Source organism: Thermobia domestica, chromosome 3 (assembly GCF_964235325.1).
Source record: "Thermobia domestica chromosome 3, izTheDome1.hap1.1, whole genome shotgun sequence".
NCBI classification, from domain to species: Eukaryota; Metazoa; Arthropoda; class Insecta; order Zygentoma; family Lepismatidae; genus Thermobia; species Thermobia domestica.
In genome coordinates this window covers 253175970-253195438 of record NC_137456.1, presented here as the reverse complement: position 1 = coordinate 253195438, position 19469 = coordinate 253175970, and the positions used below count along the sequence as shown (strand labels likewise).

General features: G+C 34.5%; 1 protein-coding gene across 1 annotated transcript in view; it reads right to left on the bottom strand.

Annotated features, from left to right (window-relative positions):
- Positions 1-11426: 11426 nt before the first annotated feature.
- The window catches only part of LOC145681021 (spondin-1-like), a 121792-nt gene continuing 113749 nt past the window's right edge, over positions 11427-19469 (bottom strand). The window contains exons 14-15 of the mRNA XM_081752311.1: positions 19033-19062; positions 11427-13907 (exon numbers count right to left, since the gene is read on the bottom strand). Of these exons, the coding sequence (XP_081608437.1) occupies positions 13873-13907; positions 19033-19062 (65 nt within the window). The 3' untranslated portion in view covers positions 11427-13872. The remainder of the gene's footprint in view (positions 13908-19032; positions 19063-19469) is intronic.

Sequence of the window (19469 nt, the reverse complement as noted above, 5' to 3'; positions counted from 1 at the left end):
ATAAGATGTTAGAAAACTTTAAGAAGAACTGTGAAGAATATGGGGTGAAAATAAATATTAGAAAGATAAAATCTACGGTGATTGGGACGAAGCGGTCGATGTCAAATATCTAAATGGGAGAAAATAGAACAGATAACTAGTTTTCGATACCTGGGTAGTATTATTAGTGATGACATGAAATACGAACATGAAATATAAGCAAAGATAAGAATGGCGAAAGAAGCCTTTAGAAGGAAGCAAATACGATTTTGTGGGACCTTGAATAAAGAGTTGAGAAAAAGACTAATAAAATGCTTCGTGTGGAGTATTGTGCTGTATGGGTCAGAAACATGATGGATGTTACGCAAAATGATGAAAAAAGACTGGAAGCTTTCGAAATGTGGGTGTTGAGAAAAATCGAGCGAATTAGCTGGGTCGAGCGGAAAACGAATGAGAGGATGTTAGGAATGGTAGGGGAGAAAAGAACAATTTTAGATATTATTGGGAAGACAAAGAGAAACTGGCTGGGACATTGGCTAAGAAGGTACTGTATAACAAGGGACGTGGTAGAAGATATAGTGGCAAGAAAGAGCGGGAAGGGAGCAGGAGGTTATAATTAATGGATGATATCAAAACAGAAAAATCGTACGTGAAGATGAAGAAGTTAGCGGGAAACCGTGGAGCATAGAAGCTTCTCAGTTTTAGTAAACGACCTGCCATTAGTGGAAGAGTACCTATGATGATGATTATGACTCGATTTACATATATATATGCTTTTTGATTATGTGATCCTTCCTTCTTAACAGTTATTGCATCTGAAGACTATCAAACGTCTCTCCTATTGCATAGCCATATGACATTTGATTATTGCCGCTTTCCTTCTTTGTTTAATTTAATTTAAATTTTGGAATGTGTATTACGATGCTACCGACTTGACGTTTGACAAGTAACAAGGGTGCTATTGCCAAGCTTCAGGTGAAAAAAACAGCTTTCAGCAGACAAATGGTGCGTATTGACATGGTAATTGTCTAATTAAGAATGTACAATATATTAGTAACACGAAAGTACATGACACTAATAACATCACCATAATATCTGTGCTTTATAATTAATGCAATTATCTATTATAAATGATATGAATAATATATGTCATTCGATTCGAATGTTCACATCACAAGTAAATCAATGTGGATGTACTGGTTCTAGTTGTTACGTCACATTTTTAACCACTTCTCGATCCCTCTGAGAACTGAACTTAGAATTATTTAAACTAAAGGCAATGTCCTATTACTTTTTTCCCTTATGATCCAAATGAAATCCAATACAAGGAATTTGTTATGTGTCATGCAATCAATTCATAGAATATAATTATAGGGCAAAAGGTGGGTTATTGTTAGAATTCTTACTTCTGATGCTAAAGTGTCCCTGATTCGATCATAATCTGCATGACCTTATAGTGGGAACGTATTCATAGGTTGTCCTTGAGTTTTATCGTATACTTCCACTATTTTGTTAACACTCATTCTTCTTCATCATCACTTACTATTTGCCTGCTTTAGTCTACATGGTATATCCGTGAGGTGTTGAACTATAAGTATATTTTTATTGCATGAAATATAAATATACACTTATACAGGGTGTTTCAAAACAACACCGACAACGTTTGGGAGGTGATTCCTGACACCAAGATAAGACAAAAAGTATAGATCAACGTGGATGTACAAATGCTTCCTTTCAGAGTTATAGCCTGTCGAAAACAACAACAAATGATCTTTAAAGGTCCATAGCTCCAAAACTAGGGATCTACCGCAGTCGGATCAAGACTTCACTTAGGACAAATATGTGTCCTATCCAAAATTACATATTTCAGAGTCCTGCAGTACTCACGCAACAATTTTTATAGAGGGAGTTTGGCTACTGGCATATAATCTGAAGTACTCACCAACTACCTCTATAAAAATTGTTGTGGAAGTATCGGACGATTCTGAAATTTGGATATTTGGACAGGGCACGTACTAGTTCCTAGGTGAAATCTTGACCCGACTGCGATAGGTCCCATACTATTGGAGCTATGAACATTTAGTTTTTTTTTTTTTTTTTTTATGTTTTCGGCAGCCTATAACTCCGAAAGGAAGCATTTGTGCGCCCAGGTCTGTCTATACTTTTTGTCTTATCTTGGTGTCAGGAATCATCTCCCAAATGTTGTCGGTGTTGTTTTGAAACATCCTGTATATTGTATGCTGGTCTTTCTTTTCCTTGTTTAGAGCGTTGAGTTTATCGTCATCATTTTCAGATTTCCTCACTTCTTCAGAGCTGCTGTTTCAGAAGTGAACAATTAGTTCAACTCTTGTCAACTATCTTCTTCTCTTCTTCTGAAGGTCTGAAGCTTACTGACTTGCTTCACACATTCCGTCCACTGCTGACTGTACTCTGCAACATGTTCAGTCATGCAGGATGCTTCAAAAGTCGGTATACCAATATGTTCAGAGAATACCTTTATTATCTGAGTACTTACGTGTTACAAAAGCTCATAGCAAGGACGGATCCAGGACGGACTTCTGGGGGAGGGGGTGTAGTAATACTGCTACTTAGAGCTACTTTTAAGAGTTCCAAACTCCGGGATGGGTTTTATTTATATATAAAATAAGAAAGTGTTCTGGATCCCACCCTGACTCATAGTAAATATTGAAAATGACCTCCTTGCTGTCACTTAGAGAGATAAACACGCTTACACAAGTTAGAAAATATCGTTCGCAGAGCTGATATCAGTAATAGAAGACACGGTGTTTTATTTCAAATGCTGTACATTTCTTGGTTACTCATTATGTCATGACCTGTTTTTTAAAATAAATAAATAAACGGGAAAAAAGTTGGAAAACACAATCCCTTTGAAATTATTCTGTCGTCAAAATGTAGCCAAAACCTTTATAGCTGCAGCAACAGCATGACAAAGTAGCTTCGTCCTGTTGAAACCAAGGTCATCTTTTCTCAAGTTCAAGTTAGAAAAGGAACTATTCCACACTATGCTCATAAACCTCAAATGTCAGGGTTATGTAAAAAAAAAAAAAAAAAAAAAAAAAAAAAAACCTACAACTCGACGCTTGAATATGGCACAAGACATACTAATACGTGAGATGTCTGCTGCTCACTGACTCTTAGCATGAAAAATTTTGTCTCATTTTTTCACTAGCCTTGTTTCCGTCCTACACTGGGCGAATTTATTTTCAAGCAGGGTTGTTATACTAACAGAGACAATATCCAATATCAAATTGCAATGTTACTACACGTCTCATATTCAGTAAATATCTCTTCACATTATCACGACTATAAGAAGCCCCAAATTACAAACATTGTAACGCATCAATTTTCCTACTTCTCACTGCCAATGGCACATGCAGAAGCACTCGCTAATGGTAGTATATGGTAGGAGAATATTTCTATCAGCAAGGTCATTAGCTCTTAGAAAATGACAGAAGTCAAGGGTATATCACTCCAAGCATCGCATTCCAAGAATTACTCAAAACTGTCGAATTGAGCACTTGGTGTATAATGTTACAGGTAACAGTATTTCGTATGGACAAAGATCTCACTAATTATTCATCTAAAATGACAACAAATAATGAAATGCATTCTTAATACTGTCAATTAATAAATGCTGAAGTTAGTTGGCTCATAAATCACCAGTCACACTGATAGTTAAAAATGCCGCCTGACAAGAGCAGAAATCAATCACAACATCCTGCAACAAATATGGAGGTAGATATAATAACTATTGCGGTCCTTGCATGCTTTACACACACCATTGGATGAAATTTTTACAGAAGGAGAGAGAATGAAGCTTGGACGATATAACTCCCTTCAAGTAAAGCAAGGAAATGTCTCAAATAGTTGGTTGTGGTTTTAAGCAAGGCACTGTCCTAACATTAGACTAAGGAAATTGAAGATAATTAGAAACCCAAACAACTTGGCTGACAGCCCATTTTATGGGTCTGAGCCGCCCCAACGCCATCCACTAGCGACCGGCTGAACTCCGTCTAGTCTAGCGACGAGCACGTCTTCAGTGCACTGCGTCACCCTGTCTCTAGTAGATGCATCAGGAACTTTCTAGACCTAGTGGTCGTCACGTCTTTCATCCCCAGTTTGCCTCACGACGCTGGGTGGATGCCAAAAATTGGGAAGCACGTGCCGGAAATGGAACCCGGGACGACGCAAACATGAGTCCAGGGGACTAGACTACGGTGTTTCCTGAAGTTAATTAGGGAAACCTTAAATGTTGATTATTGACTCAGGATAACAAATTACTACACTAATATCACACAACTTGGGTTTCTAACTACCAATACAGTTTGTTTTTTTAAAAACATTTTCTCTTTATTGTTCTTGTTTGTTCTTCGTTCACATAAAGAGCAGAATGGTCACAGCAAGGCATTTCGTAGCTGAAGGTCATGTAGAACCATAGATTTGTGAATTCAAACCTAGATTATCTTCTGACTATACGGTTAGTGTACACGTCTTTATCGCGGATGACCCGGGTTCGATTCCCAGAGGGAGTTCATGTCCAGGTTCAGGTACACGTCTCGTATAAGAGGCACGTCCACAAAATAAGCGTACTAAGGTTCTCGCGGGCAGAGGGAATTTGTTACTGCTATGTTGGTCATACTGTAGTGTAGCTTAGCTCATACCCTTTCCAGCGAGACCAATCACGGGTCAGTACGACCTAAACTGTGTCCATAGTAACGTCTTCCGTGAAAGATGTCGATAAAATCTGCCACTAAGTGCTAGATTGGCAGCGTTATTCGTTATCTCGTTCTGAAGGAAAAATATTCGTTTGAAGTTTTTAACGAGATCAAACCAGTTCATGGAGAAGGAATTATGAATCGTACTTGTGTGTTTAAATGGCGTGATGAATTTAGAAACGGTCGTACTGATGTGCACGATGAGCAAAGGAGTGGAAGATCGCCGATATTGACTGATTCGCTCATTCCCCTGACCTGGCGCCTTCAGACTCATGTGTTCACCTTCCCGAAGATGCACATGGGTGGGAAGAAAAAAATTCAACTCACTAGGAAGTGAATGTGGAGGTGAAGAATTGGGCAGAAGAGGTAGCGGCAGACTTCTTTGACCGAGACATAAAAAAGTTGATCCCTTGTCTCACTAAGTGCATTGAGAGGGATGGCAACTATGTGAAAAGATAGTTCACATATGTACTGATGTAACCATGTAAAAGTTCTGTTTTAAATAAATTTTTTGAAACCTATAAATATCTAGTGCACTTATTATCTGGACGTGCCTCGTAGTATCGATATTAAGGACACTAAACTCTAATCCAATCCAATTAAACATTAATGGTTACGTTCCGGAATGTTTAATTCGTTGTTTCAGGGATCGCCATTAATTCTATTTTGTAGGAATCAAACTTCCAGCTGAAGAGTAGAATGTTCATAAAGACACTTTAAGGTTAGAGAAAAATAATGCAAAGTATAATAAAAAAATAAAAATAATCTCATTTGTTACTTTCATTCTTATCAATGATTTGTTTCTTTATTCTCTTTCTAATGTTACCTCTTCTATTCTTCGATTCTTTCTTTCTTTCCCTCATCAATATGTTTAATCTTATTTTCCTTTCCTTATTAGTATGTACGCTTTTTACAGTGTGAATCAGTCCTTTTCATCTGATGGCATACAGTATCGGCATCTTTTTTTCTCAAGTTTTATAAAAAGTTTCTCATTTCGTAAATACAAAAAAAAAAAAAAAAAAAAAAATCAATTTTTAAAAAGTTAGGAAGAAACTGTTTCCTTTAATATGCTGTGGCAGATTTGCTGATGTGCTAAAATTGCCTATTTCAAATATTGATTCTAGAATGACATTTAGTGAAAATAGAAAAGGTATCATGCATATTCTGCTTAAATGAAAGATATGTAATATATTGTTCCTGTGGGCAACTTAACGAAAGTAAAATGCAGGATATATTACATTCTCTAAAGACTACTTTGGGTAGAATTTCAGTATCTTCCAACAAAAATAAAAATAGGTTTTCTCAGATATATCTTATAGTTACTTCATCTAGTTTTTCTCTGTATTCACAACTTCTGCAGTGATGTTATTAGGGTAATAGGACTGCCTGCCACACAGTGTCTTACAGTTACTCCTTCTAGTTCATCTATATCTGTATCCATAACTTATGCACTGGTGTTATTAGGATAATAGGACTGCCTGTCACACAATGTCTTACAGTTTCATCTTGTAAGTCATCTCTGTCTGTATCCACAACTTATGCATTGATGTTATTAGAATAATAAAATTTCTAGTACATAGTGTCTTACAATTCTCCTGCTAGGTCATATATGTCCTCATCTATGATTTTTAGAATGAATCAAGCTTTTGAATGATACCATACCCATACTTTCTGGATGCAAAATTCAAGGATTTTCCTGGAATTTTCAAAAAAATTATTTTCCACCAAGCTATTTTGGTTTTCCTAGTTGGACTCAAGTTCCAGGTGCCTCCACGAAAGGTATTTCTAAACATAACACATACTACATACTTTTACCCCGAGATGGTTTTCCAAATATTAAAATACAGATAACAGATATGATGAGAAAGAAACATATTAGAACCAAAATTGTAGTGCGATATTGGTGACAAGAAAAGTACCTTTTATTAAGTTTTTGCTTGTACTCGAATTAACTTACAAGGAGAAAGCAGACTTGGGTAAATGAACTTTGGGGCCATTTTTCGCTAAGTGGTAGTGCACATTTAAAGTGGTAATATTACAAACTGGGAGAGCGCAATAGCCAAAAATAGCGGAGAAAAATCGTCGTGGAGTTTTCGTTTCGCCTCATATATCGTACGACGCATAAAGCTCTGAACTGGCGGTGTGGCAGAGTGAGGAGCATGTGAGACTCACGTGCAAAGGGTTCTGGGTTCGATTCTCGCTCGCGTCAACTTCCTTTGTTTTTTGCTTCAACCAATAAAGTAGGCATTTGCTACTACAAGTAAAATATTAATTCACCATATGTTTATAATGAATAAAACAATAGAAATGTTCAAATCAGTTTAAAATCTTTCAATGTTCCATGTTAATTAGCAACGAAATGTAATCTACTCCGTAAATGTATTGATATCACGAGTTATAAATATTATGGTTACCTCAATCGTTGTGTAAAAATGTTCTTGACGCTTCTTGTCTATATCTGTGGACAGTGTACGAATTACAATGGGGATGAGGGGGAAATCTCCGCTGCTAATGCTGGATGTTGCTATAACCAAAGGAGATTTCCTCCTCATTCTCTTTGTAATTCGCACACTTTCTACAGATATAGACAAGAAGCGTCATGAACATTTTTTACACAACGACTGTGGTAACCATAATATAACTCGTGATATTAATATAGTTAGGGCATAGATTACATTTCGTTTCTAGTTAATATGAAACATTGAAAGATTTTAAACGGATTTGAACATTTCTATTGTTTTATTCATTATACACATATGGTAAATTAATATTTTACTTGTGTGAAGTATCTGTCTATTGGAAATGAAGTGACTGTGTATTTGATATAAAGAAACATGAACTTTTGAAAACTTATGAAAGAAAACTTTGACTAGAAGTGTACATTCTCAGACACATGTTGTAAATGCACATTTGTTAAATAAACTTCGACTAGCTTCCTTCTTTCCTTTCCGCATACCTTCGAGCACAGCCTGATACTTCCCGATTAAGTCATCATTCTTGAGTTGGACAAAACTAGGAGGAACAGAACAACAAGGGGTATTCGACACGCGATCAAGAGAGGTGCAGGATCATCGGAGAGAAGCGGATCCCACCATTGGAGGACCACCGACTCCAAGTCAAAGAGTACCATTCTGACGGTTCATCGCCGCAGACACCTTCAAGTTTGTCATCAGAGTAGTAGAATGAAGATGTAGAAGGACATTATCGTAAGACGCTTATCGACGCCCCTTGCAGACCAAAAGGATTAAGATTCAGATGTTGACTGTCTTCAGCTAATCCAGACTTCTCCAGATATTCATTCCAGATGACCAGGACGACACCAGCTTCGTTGGATATGTCAGGCTAGTGCTCATTCCTATTCTTTAATTACAACCTTTCTCTTTCTCTTACCCTTTTCCCCAACTAGTCATTTTCTAAATTAAAAACATTTGAATTTTATTTAAATTCAACCACAATTTTACAGTTAAGTACCGTGTTGTGCATCAGTTCCATCCCCATTTGATTGCATTTATTTATTTAATATTCTGAGCTATAACTGATGACACAGCACCGGCACATGGTGGAGATGTTGTGAGGCTTACGCCTTTGTTACGATCCTAAAATTTCGATAAATTAAGATTCTAAATATTCGGTAGATGCTTTAAGATCCCAAATTTTGAGTAATTTGTACTGTGTAATTTATAGTTTGTCGAGACAAATTAAGTAGAGTTATTTTTTTAACCCACCCGCCCCACCCTCGCTACTTTATTCATTTGCTTTGTTAGAATAATTTTTTTTTCTGTTTCTTAATCGAATGATAAATGGGTGAGAAGAGAAATTTTTGCCAAGTTATTATATTTTGTTTTTCTTTGTGTTATTTACATTTTGGTGTTGGATATATAAACATAGTAGTGTAAGATATTTATCTCAAGTGTGATTTTGAAAATAGATATAATGGAGAATACTAGTGCTATATCTTCTGCCTTAGATCGTTTAGTAGAACCCCCCAAATTTTCCGGCAAATTGAACGAGTCAGTTCAATCATTTTTTAGTCATTTTGAGGATTTTTCTGTCCTTCATAACCTACGTGATGTACAGAAACGTCATTTGTTGCCGTATTGTTTAGAAAACGGGGCTCGTGCTTATCTGCTAGCTTTACAATCAACCGCAGAATATGATAATCTCATGTATGTACAGATTAAGAAGAAATTAATAGAGGCTTATGAAGATAATATAGTTTCGCAAGTTTTAGAGCAAGAAATGAGAAATAGAGAGCAGTTAAATTCTGAATCTGTCTTAGATTACATTTTTCATAAGTGGAAATTAATACTCGAGTACGATCCGAAGATGCCAGTGACCGAACAAATTAACTTGATAATCGATGGGTTATTGCCTTCATTTTATTCTGTAGTTGTAAGAAAATCATATAAGACTGTTATTGAGTTAGCAAAGTCCTTAGGTCTCGAGGAAAGAGTTAATTTTCTTGTCAGCATGCGTAGTCAGCAATTGAAGTCCTTGGCAATAACAAACGAATACAATATACATCCTGTTAGTAATAATGCTATACAGCAAAAAGAAAATACTTTAGATGTTAATATTCAGAACGAAAATGAAATTGTAAGTCAGCCTGAAGAAAAAAATACATTGATAGCTCAGTTAGAAAGTATCAAAGTCCAGTTACAAGATCTTGTGCAAAGAACAGCGCTCGCGAAAGTTTCTCACGCACACAAAGGAAAATCTGTGTGTATACAATCTTATGAGCATTCGCGTTTGGAGCGAAGAAATCCTATTCATGAATCCTCTCCATCTTTTGCTTATCCGTTGCCTTATGCTTCTGTCAATGTAAATGAGAATGTTAAATCGAATAATAGGAATAAAGTAAACAATAATATGTGTAATAATGTTAGAAATAGTAAGCGATATTATGTTCCTATTCAATATGAAGCTGATTTGCCTCATGTTAAAGCATATATTGATAATAAGCCGCATTTATTTCTATTGGATTCAGGCAGTACTGTTAGCTTAATTTCTGGTAATAGTTTAAGTAAAAAGCATAAAATACTTAAAGGAACGACTTTTATTCGTGGTATCACTGGAAATTCTCAAGGAAGTGATCAAAAAAGTTGACTCGAGTAGGAATCGAACCCGGAACACTTTGTGTGTGAGTTGCAGATGCTTCTCACTCTGCCATGTCGTCACTTAATAATTTTACGAGTTGTACTATATATGCGACGATTCGAAAATTTTAAGACGCTTTTTCTCCGCTATTTTTGGCTATTACGCTCTCCCAGTTTGTAATATTAACACTAAATGTGCACTACCACCTCACGAAAACTGGCCCCGAAGTTCATTTACAAAGTTTGCTTTCCCCTTCTTAGATTCATAGTTTGTGCGTTATTGTGCCCAAAATTGAAATAAGCTCTGGAATGTGCATGTATAACTAGACTTAAATTCGGGAAATTTCCCGATATTTTTCTGAAAGGAGTGTTTTGTTGATTTCGGCGCTCTTATCGGAGCCACAGAATGTGGTGCCTGTACGAGAGGTACCCTGAAGCTGATCTAGATTTGTCAAGTTTCTCGAGACACAATTAATATATATGAAGATGTAGAACGTTTTTGAACCAAGGACAACAATTTTTGTAGCAAATTTGACTTTTGAGAGAGAGGGGAAGGGAGAAAGAATATGTGTGCATTTTCATATGTGTATATGGTAGCCCTTAGGCCTTGTGTAAGGAGAATTGCATAACTTGGGCTTATAATATAATTAAGTACATGTAAATACTAGTTAAATGACAACTGTCCATACTGCACATGGCGAATCTCTGAAGAAGGGGGTCACAATGATAAAAAATTGAAGTTACTAATACTAGCAAACTTGTCACTATGTAGCGTAGTATGTGATTGGTAACAACAAATAAGATTCAACTCAATTGTTACAGAATTGAAGTTACTAATATTAGCAAGCTTGTCACTATGTAGCGTAGTATGTAATTGGTAACAACAAATAAGATTCAACTCAATTGTTACAGAGAATAGGTGGATAAACGCGATGAAGTTGTCAAGATATAGGTAGTCACTGATTGAAATCATCGGGTACATATTCACGAAAAACGTGACTTACCTTGCACTTCAATATTATTCCTTTAATTTTAATTTTCAATCCACGAGGGAGACTTTTAACAATGGTTTATGTTGCGTCAGCGAATCCTTTCCTTTGCATCTCCAATTGTAACATCTAGCTTTCCTATAAAATACTAGTGTAAACTTTATTTCAATTTTTAATTACCACCTATTAAATGCCATTGTCTACCCGGTACTAGACAGACTCGCAATTTTTAATACTTTACTCGTTATTATGTAAAAGAACTGTTTGTTCCAATTGACGGTTGTTTGTGGAATTCCACGACCTGTCGTTTACTTGATGCCATTATTAAGTTACTTTTCACTCAAATTCACTTTCTGTGAATGAGTGAGTGAATTTTTGAGTAGAAAACGATTTCATAGCAGCAACAAATAAATTCAGTGCTACTACGCCATAAAATCACAATTGAAGATGTAAAAGAAAAGGTTCGGTGATGCAGCATAAAACGTTGCTGAAGAAGATCTTCGCGTAGATTGAAAATTTTAATTAAAGAAAGAAAATCAAGGTAAAAGGGGACTTACGTTTCTTATAGTTAATCAGTTTTTTCGCTTCAAGAGGTAAGTTACACTTTTAATGAAAACATAAGCAGGTATAAATATACATTTTATTGCGTCTAAATCAATTTAAATAAAAATGTTTCTCAAGGTATACCTACACATTTAAAAAAATGACTTTTTATTTGGCGTATTTCAATGAAAAACTGTTCATTTTAAGGGATGAATTAATTAAAAAATAAAACATTTCTGGAATTTCAAAAAAATATTTTTAAAAATGCTTGAGAAACATTATATACATTCTAGTATGTATTTTCATGTAATTTTCGTTTTTTTTTTACTTAATTTGTACGAACATACTCGAAACACAATACTAAAAGAAATAACAGGATGAAAATTGTAATCTTTCTTACAATGAAAATAAAGTTAATGAATCTAGTTATGTACAATTATTTAAGAACACTTTTATCTGAAATATTTATCTATTTACTTACTTTACATACAATACAATATTAAAATATTTAGATTATTGCTTCGATATCTTTTTCAATTTCAATGCGTAATTATTTTTACAGTAACATTCAATGTACTTATTCATCACGGAAGCAACTTTTCTCAATTTTTATACTAAAACTTGCTGAAAAGTGCACACGCCGAATCATAAACTCTTCGGTTATTAACACCTATTGAATGTTGCTTTGTAGATCATAATATAGTACTTATAGTACACAAAACTTACTTTTTTTTTTCATTTTCGCCGATATTAATTCAATAGACTACACAGAATATATATGCAGAGTTTGAGCATTCTCTACTTTGTTCAACAACAACAAAAATGATGTAAAAATTCATATTTAAGAAGCACAGTAGCTGATAGCTGAAACTCTTAATCAAACACTACTGTTGAATGAACACATTATTAAACTATGTCACAGTTTCAACTTTATAAAACTACTCCATCAGACACATTATTAGATATTGTAACGGAAGAATTCATTTTTCTACAATATCTAAACTGTACCAGTTTAGTAATATATTTATTGAAATGTAGTATTTTTGTTAAAAGTATTGATTTTTTATCCTTATGAATAATATTTAACTGACAACTGTATAACATCAACAAGAGTTGAAACATTCCGTCCGTTCATAAAATAATTTTGTTCAGTCAATTGAATATTTATTGTTTCCAGCTTCTGTTAAAATCCAAATTTATCATTAAGCGTAGGAATCTCTAGATCAGTGATCGCCAAACCGTCTATCGCAAGCTGCTACTAGTAGCTCGCGGAGACATTTTCGGTAGATCGGGTTAACGCTCCGGTTGGCTAACCTTGATTCCTCCACTGAGCTGATGCTAACGACAGAGGGCGCTGACGATAACAACTGCTTGTTTTTCCCGCATAATTGCAATTGTCAGCCTCATCTCAAGTTGATTGCGTACGCGTGGGGTTGTGCACGTTATGTTTTTCATTTGTATATTATACATTTACTAACTTGGATAATTTGATTTCCTATTTACTAGAAATGTAAGTTTATAGGCAATAAATAAATATGAGATTTTTTTAAAAGAAAAAGTTGGTGGTTCTTTTGGTTGGTAGCTCAGAGTAGGATTTAAAATGGGCACGATAGCTCAGAAGCTCCATAAGTTTTACGACCACTGCTCTAGATATACAAACTATGTTAATTCAAGGAATAGCAAGATAATTGTACACTCTTAAATAAGCTTAGTGATTTAAAAAAATAAACATCAATCACGAAATTTATAAATAAGCTACTAACAAAATAGATTTGAAACAATTAAATTTGATTTCTAATTGGTATCTTATATTCTTTGCTATTTGAAACAATAATCTTTAATTTCTTTGCATCTGGTTAGTAGTAAACTATGATCTAGTCTGCATATTTGTTTAGACAGATTTTTTTAAAGGAAAAGATGATATTACAAAGACAATGTTAATGTAATACAAAAGTAGTAACAAGCTAAAAAACTAAACACATAATAAACGACAAAAAAACTATTTACATTAATAAAGAAACAAAAACAATCTTTTGAAAATATGAGAAATTCAATGCAATATCTTTATCTTTGGGACAAGCATTGTAGCTTTCTCCCCGTAGCTTACAGGCACACGAAGTAACTGTATAAGATGTAAAGTTTTTGATATGCGAAGATATTAGCAAACATACATTTTAAAGCTAATAACAGGCACACTGTCCGTAGCTTGATTGTGAATGTATTAATACTCAAATATCTACATAATACGTATGTTTGTTGCAAATATTCAATGAATGATGAATTGAATAGTATTAGGCTGCTATAACAACTGTAGACAATTTAGTTCCATTATTAAAAGAAAAGCTATTGTAAAAACAAGCAACATCAGTAGAAAGAGTATCTGATTGACGTACGAAATTCAACATGTTCTTGTTTATGTATCAGAACATGCTAATCTTTAAAATTGATGTTCGATTCAGTTTCCAGATGAACACTGGTGGTTCCAGGTTCCACTTAAGCTAATCTCAAGAACATTTTATGAGATTATTTTCACTTTCTTGGTTCATCATACATCACGTAGTCATCTGAAACAAAATAAAAGAAAGTTTCAAAATACACTCAGATATTGATTAAGAATTGAATTTACTTTATGTTTACAGAAATAACAACAGATGCTCATGTGGCTAGAGATTTGAAACTTAAGAATAAAAGTGCCACAATTGTTTTTAATAATAAAAATAGAAAAAAGAAAGAAAAGAAAGCGAATGGAAGAAGTTTTGTAGTAGTAATAATGCACTTTCATGAGAACTATATAAAGTAATTCACTCCCTTTACTACTCTTCCCTCTTTGATGCGTGAACATACGAGATTATCACAGGGACAGTGAAATCAAATTGTAAGTAAATTGAGAACTCGTTGTGTACGGGTACACTCACATTGGCCACAACGGATGAATAATATCACGCGTTGCCTTGTAATCAAGAGATCCCGGGTTCGATTCCTAGGAGCAACAACTGGTTGGAAGCCAACAGTAGGTCATGACAATATTTGTAGTTGTATGGGTACTGAGAAAGGTTATAAAATCATGATATAACGAGTGTAGTAACCAACAGAACAAAATCGAGAGTAGTTGGCCTCTTCCCTCGTCATGTTGAGGCCATATTGAATACAGCTGTCATGTGGTATACAGAAATGACTGATGATAAGTGTCAAACCCCTATAACTGAGACACCTTTTGCATTTCAGTATTATCACAACATGTAACAGTCATGCACATGAACATACATATAGTCACATAGAGTATTTTAAGGTAAAGTGGAGTAATTGTGCTGGTTGTCACGTCCCTTCTTACTTACTATCATGCAGCGACGTCATTTCGTATTTTGCTTGGTGGGAGCAAGACCCCTAATGACATACGTATTTCACGTTTTTGATTGGTATATTAATAGACAATTGAAGAAAGTACATGTATTTCTCAAACTCAGGAGGGGGCAGTTACCCACTGCCCTCCCCCAAATGACGCCCTGCTATAGTGCTGTAAAGGACAAGAGTGATAAACTTTGCATGGCGTTGAATTCGTATGTCCAATATCCGCAAGATGTCAGCAGCAGGTTGTTTTATGTTACGTTCCATTTAAAACCCGTCTGTCGGTTGTGTTCACTCAGGATATTATGCAACCACATCGGGACTGTTGAATGGTAGGATCAAAATGGCCAACTATCAAATTGAAGGCTAGGAATATAGTTTTTGTGTATGGTAAAGCTAGTGGGTGTGAACGAGCAGCAGCCAGATTATATCAAGCACGATATTTCGCGAGACAAAAAACCTAATCATTCCATGTTTGTGAATGTCTTTACGCGGCTACGCCGAACTGAGTCTGTTCTATAGGATATTCTGGTGTTCCGTGGACTGTCAGGACTCCTGATTTGGAAGCAGTAGCAGTAGCAAGAACAGTCAATAAGCACAAGAGCTCTTGGAAGAGTGCGAGGAACAAATAATGTCACTGTGTGGCGATGCAGATAGCCTTTAGTGATGAAGCGTGCTTTACGAAAGGTATTGTGTTGAATAGCCGAAATAGTCATCTATGGGATGAGGAAAATCCGCACGAAATAATCCAATACACGTTCACAGTGGTTATCTGGGCTGGTATTTTGGAAGATTACCTCATTGTACCATATATTTTACCAGCTCGATTAAATGGACATTTTATCGTTATTTCTTAGCAAACGTTTTACCAGAACTCTTGGAAGAGATTCCGCTAAAACTTCGTCAGCGCATTTGGTTTCATTATGACAAAACTCCGTCCCATTTCTCATATGACATGCGAAAATACCTGAATTATGAGTATCAGGACCAATAGAGCGAGGTAGTCCAGTGAGATGGCCTGCTCGATCACCGGACCTAAAAACATTAGAGTTCTTTTTTCTCTGGAAGCATATGAAAGCTCTAGTCTACAAACACCTGTACTGTCTGAAGAAGAGCTAGCTGCAAGAATTGTTGCCCCTAGCCATAGCATCAGGGAGGCACCAAATATGTTAACACGTGTTGGGGACTCACTGCGTCGCCGTTGCAATGCCTGTATTGATGTCGGAGGTCGACGTTTTGAGCAGCTTCTCTAGAGGTACGTATAAAGTTATTTGTTGCATATGTAGTGATGTCTTCATTTCATTGCTATTTTTATTTATTATGATACAATCAAACACAGTTGACACAATGATTTCCATCTGACCTCTAGATCGACATCCGATTAACGTATTCTGTCAATGTTTACGTTTTGCGTACTTTGAACAAACCGTTACGTCCGAGCATGTCTGGGAATCACTTATGCCTTCTGTGGGATCACTTGCACACCCACACGCTTGAAGAATGAAGCAAATAAAATACTTAAGTATAGAAGGTTATAAGTTCAATTTTTATATTTTCCAAAGCACGTTTCATTTAAATAAATTCGTCTTTGAAATTAACTTGCTAACATTTTTATAATTTCAGTGTTTATTTTTGAAGTCAGATAGAGGCTCACCTCCTCAATTGATATTTGTGGAGTTGATTTGTCTAGTAATGAAAGGAAAATTAATCATCATGTTACATGGTTTCATTGTTGTGTCATTCTGTCCTTGTGTCGTTCTGCCTCAAAAATCTGGCACGGAATCTTCTTTTTAATAAACCCAAGACGTGTCTGAAACATAGTTTGTTGAAGAGCAGAACTGTTATGAAAATCAGATGTTTTAGGTGATTTGGTTTTCGAAATATAAAACTCTATTTGTTTGTAACTTTTGGTAGTTTACGATGCAAACTTTCGTAACTAACTGGTTCATATTAGCTTCTTCTATCTTAAATATCTTGAACTAGAACAACAAATCACTGAACAAAGCAAAATAATAACTGTATTACAGTTTCGCCAACTAACTTAACATATTGACTTCATTAGACCTGTAAAAACAAGAGAGTTTTATCTAAATACAACCTGTTTTGATCAGCCAATCAGGGTTCAGAACCATTTTTCAGCCTAATGTTATATTTAGATGCAACTTTCTCTTGTTTTTAAAGTATCTGATGAAGCCAATATGTTAAGTTAGTTGGCAAAACTGTGATACAGTTATTATTTTAAAACTTTCGTAGCGTATAAATGTTTATTTGATTTTTTACGTTAAATATCAGCGATATATATATATATATAACTTGGCGCTATGTAATTAACAACTATGTTAATAAATCAAATACGGTAAAATTTGAAGCATTTATAGGCTTAAAAGTTACACTGTTATCTGGCAATGATTGCGTATGCTTGATGTATATTAAGAACTGATAACTTTGATTTTCGTAATATATTCTGGTGTTCGTCAAAATGTGTTCCAGATTCAACATGACCCAGTTTCTCTGAACAAGAATTCCGTGTCCACACCATTGGCATAGTACAACTTTAGGCTCTATATTGAGTAGTAAGGGTATACTTTCCGCTATCGATGACGAAGAAACAATATATGTATCATAAATTACTATGTGTGAGGAATGATGTATTTTATAGTGTTTAAGTGTAGAAATTCAATATTTTAAATATGGAGTATTCAAAATAATCGATGTTTTGATTTTTCGCTTTTTTCTTGTTCTTTCGTTTTTTAACGTATTTTTCTATTGTTAATTAACTGGAAAATAATATTTTTAAATTGTGAGAATTACATTTTGACATATTAAAAGGAAATTATACATTTTTGTTTAAATATCTATTTACAATTAAAATAGTTCAATGAAATTTGAAGTATCATAAAACTGAAGGATGTAGAATTGTCAAATAGTATACAGAAAATATATTCAAACTGATTGTAAATCTTGATTATGGGTTTTTGAATTCGAATTCCAAATCATCTTTGCATTGCATTTTTACCAGAGTTTTATGGTCAAAATCTGTAGTCGCAACTAACAAACAAGAGAAGTTTCGAAAAGTTACTTCTTCATTTTATAAGTTGTTTATTTTGCGAAATTATAGTGCTTATCATTTTCTCCGCGATCTTCACAAAATAAAATTAGTCGAAAGACATTAAATATCTATATGGTATCTTTTTCTGAATTCGTAGAGAATTCTGATTTCTAAAGAATTATCATTTAGGGAGATAAAAACTTAATTCTTACACTACCTAGCTATTTTTTGTAACGCGAACTACCAAAGGGAGGTTATCTAGTGCCCACCTTTTAAGATTAAATATATCACGCAAAAGAAACTAATTAGAAAGTCTCACAAAAATCTACAGGCATTGAAGTGAACAGTAAACAAGATAAAACCAACAGCTATTTATTATGCTGCCATCTAGGAGTGGCAATTCTAAATATCAGTCACATCTCCTACCAACGGGGGGTACTTTGTGTCCACCAACCTAAAATGGCAAATTTATAAGATACATTAATGTGAAACTCTCAAAATGAACAGTACATGGGATAAGACTGACCATCAAATTAAAAAAACAAAGGTGGGATACAACTATTTATTATTCTATCATCTAGGAATGACACTACTAAATGTCAGTCACATCTCCTACCAACGGGAAGGGGGGGGGGGAGGTACTTTGTGCCGACCAACTTAAAATAGGAAATTTTATGACACACTAACGTTCAATTTGAACCACCGTAAGGCAATCGCTTAAGCTAAACATGTTGAGCAATAACATATTTTCTTACCATTTTAAGGAAACAATTAGAAGGGTAATTACAAAAAATATGCTGAGGTGGGCACAAAGTATCCCCCCCCCCCCTCGTTGGTAGTACTAGGGTTAAAATATTTACTTTTAATAATGCCCAAATTTGTGTAGTTCTCATTTTTCTGTTTTATTTGGAAAAGAAGGGGTTTTAATTAAGCACCGAAAGAAGTACTTCATGTCTGTAGAATTCACTAAAATAAATATATTTTACGTTACAGTTATTGAAAAAAAAATTGCATATCTTACTTACCGATTGAGAATTCTACATGTATTCCATTATGTAGATATATACGTATTCAATCTATTTGTTCTTCTTTTAGAGTTCTTCAGCACTATTGTCAAAGTTTAATACTTGAGAGCTTTGATAAAACTTGTTTGAAAAATGTGTTCTAAACGTAACTGTATAACAATTCTTAAGTCCTCTCACAAATATTTGTTGTTGGTGTACAAGGTAAGTTTACAAAACAAGAAATGGCTCTCAGGATTTCAATAATATAATTGAAACCTATTTAATACTTACCTCCGTAGCTGTCCCTATCCTTTGCTTTCTCTGGAAAAGGAAAATCAAAAGAAGAAATGTAAGTAAATCCAGAATAATCTATAACTATCAATTCATCACGTTCGATACTGACAATACTACATTCATTATTGTGGAAGAATTTGGTACATACATAAATATCTTTAGATATTTAGTTTAAACAAAGCAATTTCACAAATATAATCGTGCGACATAAAACTGAAATATTTCCTTTTTCATTTTTTTTAAACTTTCGCTTGATACTTCATCATAGGGATGAAGTGGGAATAAAAGAAATAAATTATTATTATTATTATTATTATTATTATTATTATTATTATTATTATTATTATTATTATTATTATTATTAATAATAATAATAATAATACAGAACAGAAATCAAAGATCCTAACATAGATGTAAAGCGCTAAGGTATTATG